We start from the raw sequence: 4,069 nt of genomic DNA, 5'->3' as shown, positions 1-4,069 counted from the left end.
CCATCAGTGTGTGGGATTATCTGAGAGCTTCTTGTTTTGATGAAAACATGACATCTGGCCAAGACATCTTTTAGTCGGCGTGTTCCTCCGCCGCAACAATGCCGCCAAATTAGATAGCATTAGGACCTGCTCTATGAGGTAATTATAAATAATGAGGATGGGAGAAAATTGACGCGACTCAGAATGATTGTGTTTACACTCGTTGCTTCTTGGAGAAAGCGTCCGTCCTCGCGCCGGCCTCCGGGCTCTCGTCTCCGTGGTAAGAGCTGCAGTTTAGCCTCTAAGTGACGAATGAGGAAAAATAAGTATAATGTGTCAGACTGCTGTTTATTTACCAAAAAGCCGTCCTTGTTTCCCTCCTCTTTTCCACTTTTATCAGATGGAGAGGCGGCCCTCTCATTCTGCCATTCAGGAACTCAAAGGCATCATGGTAATGGACCCCTGAACACAACCCCGTGTTCCCCACCAGCCACGTTTGACTGGTTGAACTCCCGACTGTCGGAGGAGAGAGGCTTCGGTTTCCTCGCCGGTGGCATTAGATGAGGACCAGAATCTGTTGTTTCATAAAATTCGAAGATGAGAAGTACTCCTTCGACATTCAGAGAGCTGCAGCGAGTCGACATCGCCGAGTCTGCTCACTCAATACGATGAAGGATGCAGCCAGCGCTTGAACTCTTTCACTGTTTCTACGGCTCTGTTGTTCCTGAACTGTGGACGTGTGTGTGTGTGTGTGTGTGTGTGTGTTGTTTTTCTTGAATCTGTCAAGGAGACGTTCGGTCGAAGCCCCCCCCCCCACCCAAAGGCGGCGCCGCCTCTGTCGCCGACGCCCGACGAGCAGCTGCAGAGGATCCTGCTGAGACGGCGGGACGCACTAGAGCCCCAACGGCACGACGCCGGTGAGTTCCCACAATGCATCTCACCTTGTTTTACAGGGGGGGGGGGAAGCTCCGAACATTAGGCGTTATATATTTGTGTTTCACGAAATGTTGGATATCAGTTTTGAATAGTGGAAGTGAACACGGAGCTCACGATGAAGCCCAGCTGCACTCATGATAATATAATATATATAATGTGCACCCACACACACACACACACACACACACCCTCACATCTAATCGTGTTGAGATTAGTCACGGTCACAAATCCTACACAGAGGAGGAAGAGAATGAGATCAAAGGCTAAAGAATGAAATTAATCAAATATCGTCACGTTCCTAAAAAAATTACAACAAATGATTTTCTTTTTTTGCCTAAATCATCTCCTCGTGATACTGGCCATGTCTGGGAACATCGCCTACATCCTCAGTTGAACACGTCATGTGATTCTACCCCTTTATTATTAATATATCACAATATCATAAATACATCAATATGTGGTATATAAGTTTTTTGTGTTTTCTGAAAAAACTGTAAAAAATGACTTTTATTGTTAGTACAATAATATGTAATACAATAATACATTGTATATTATTGTACTGTTAGATGTCGTCACCTTCCTAACAATAAAAGTAAAAGTATATATATATATTTATATATAATGTGACATAAACAGTACTTTTCATGAGGAATGAAACAGCCAACAGTAAATGATAAAAACATAATGATCTCATGATGATCTCTTGTTGATATCGTGATGATCTCATGATGATCTCTTGTTGATCTCGGGATGATCTCGTGATGATCTCATGATGATCTCATGATGATCTCTGATCTCTTGATGATCTCATGATGATCTCGGGATGATCTCGTGATGATCTCGTGATGATCTCGTGATGATCTCGTGATGATCTCGTAATGATCTCATGTTCGGAGTCATCAACCCGGCGGATACATGTGTACATCATAAAGTGATGAGTTATAGTTCTTTTTTTAATTTTGTGAAATAGTGAGAGGCTCTGGATCGTCGTTCGTAGAAATGACAGACGCTTGGTTTGTCGGTTTCTCCGTGCAGGTCTCCCCCCCGCTGTGTGAGGGGGGGCCACGGGGCCCACGGGACGATCCACCTCAAAACCCGTAGACCGGATGCGGGTCGACGGAGGAGTCACACGTCCGCCCCACAGCCACCTGCTGGGGTTCACTCGGCTCCGCTGCTCATGCTGGAGGTGAAGCCGGCTCTGTGTGCGCTCGGCGGCCTCGAGTATCCGCCGAGAGCAAAGCACGTTTCTGGATTGTTCCGCCTACACCCGCGTTAACCTTGTAGCCCCCCCCCCCCCCTCGGGGCAATTACAGGCCACTGTGGTAAACTGTGTTCTGCTGTTGCTCCCTCCCTCACTCACCCCCACCCCACCCTACAACCTTTCTTTTAGCAGGGTTCGTACAGTCATGGAAAACCTGGAAAGGTCATGGAATTTAAAAAAATTGTTATTTCCAGTCCTTGGAAACAAATTAAATCCCAAAAGTTTTGGAAAAGTCATGGAAATGTTTTATATTCACATGTTCATAAACGCAGTTTGACTGAAAGAATAAATGCGAATAATGATCACAATATTGAGTGTTTTAATCCAACTATTGTCTCTCATTCATTTGTGTCATTTTTAAGGTGTATACTCGTGTGTACACCAGGATTTCACAAAATGTTTGGTCATGGAAATGTGGTTTAAAGTCGTGGTCAACTTGTGTATGAACATTCTTATTGGCTCACATTTAGTGAAGGGCACCTCCTCTCGACTATGGAGGACAGAAAATGAATTAAGTATAAATAAATAGATGCATGAATAGATACAGGAATAAATAAATAAATGCTGAAATAATAATAATTATAATTAATATTTATTCCTGTATTTATTTATTTTTACATTTATTTAAGCATTTATTCATTTTTACATGTATGTAAGCATTTATTCATTTATACATTTATTTAAGCATTTATTTATTTATACATTTATTTAAGCATTTATACATTTATTTAAGCATTTATTTATTCCTGTATTTATTTATGTATACATTTATTTAAGCATTTATTTATTTATGTTTACATTTATTTAAGCATTTATTAATTTATACTTAATTCATTTTCTGTCCTCCATACTTGGCTGCATCCGGCATGCTGTTAGAAGTTTTGGGGGGAAAAGAATTCTCTAAAATTCAACACCACGTGGTTGAGTTCTGAGGGGTTTGCGTGTGTTGTTTACACGCCGGTCCTCCAGCCTCCTCCTCCAGCCTCCTCCTCCCACTCTGAGCAAAGTTAATAATCTTAACTGTTGACTCCAGATGGGCCCGGAGGAGCGAATGTGAGCGCGTCTGTCCGGCTTCTGGACCCATGGCCCGGTCTCTGGTTTGACGGTCTGTAGATCCACCATGTAATTACTTCAAATCATTTCCCTCTTAATTATACCTAAATTAATGTTTTTAAATATTTTCTCAAAGACATGGTTGGATTCAAAGTCTTAACTCTTAGTGACCTCTGTATATACCTCTGTTTTATTCATTTATTTAACACAATTCAAACAAGAAAATTAAAAATAAACACACAGAGCAGAGAACCATGAGAATCATCATGCAGGAAGGGGCAACAAGCCGACTTGGCTTATTTGAAGCCTCCACCTATATAATAAACAAAATATATACATATACAAAATTAACAAACACAAAAATTAAATTAAACATGCAGACAACAAAAGAAAGGACAGAACAGAAAACTATGCGACTAATGTAATCACGTGTGTGTACATGAATGTAGATGAAGCAAGAAAGACAAATACATAACGGTCATATTTCTGAATGATTTTTTACATAAATATTTCCATGGAGACGTCTCTCATGGACGACTGAGACTGTCGAGACGTCTGATTATGACTGTTAGTCATCAGATTCTGCAGCACATCTGAATGATATGATGAGCGAACGCTTCAGTAAATAACAAGATGGAAAACCAATGGATGCAGAAATGCATATTTTAAATGAAATAATTTATTTATACCCAAATCCTACCAAACTGACTCCAGATCAGCACCTACACACATCCACACACGCACCTAACGCTCTAAGGCACCTTCTTCAAGTCAAACAGGTAAGCTGAAATTATTTTAATTCAGTAAATGCATAGCCTATTTACACATGTATGAACTATA

General features: G+C 40.9%; 1 protein-coding gene across 2 annotated transcripts in view; it reads left to right on the top strand.

Annotated features, from left to right (window-relative positions):
• The window catches only part of shtn1 (shootin 1), a 37,040-nt gene extending 34,989 nt beyond the window's left edge, over positions 1-2,051 (top strand). For both annotated transcript variants that reach the window (XM_056435238.1, XM_056435237.1), the window contains exons 14-16: positions 380-430; positions 767-896; positions 1,951-2,051. In XM_056435238.1, the coding sequence (XP_056291213.1) occupies positions 380-430; positions 767-896; positions 1,951-1,970 (201 nt within the window). In that variant the 3' untranslated portion in view covers positions 1,971-2,051. The remainder of the gene's footprint in view (positions 1-379; positions 431-766; positions 897-1,950) is intronic.
• Positions 2,052-4,069: the final 2,018 nt, after the last annotated feature.

The sequence above is a fragment of the Pseudoliparis swirei genome, chromosome 17, assembly GCF_029220125.1.
Source record: "Pseudoliparis swirei isolate HS2019 ecotype Mariana Trench chromosome 17, NWPU_hadal_v1, whole genome shotgun sequence".
NCBI lineage: Eukaryota > Metazoa > Chordata > Actinopteri > Perciformes > Liparidae > Pseudoliparis > Pseudoliparis swirei.
This window is presented reverse-complemented; position numbering and strand designations above follow the sequence as displayed.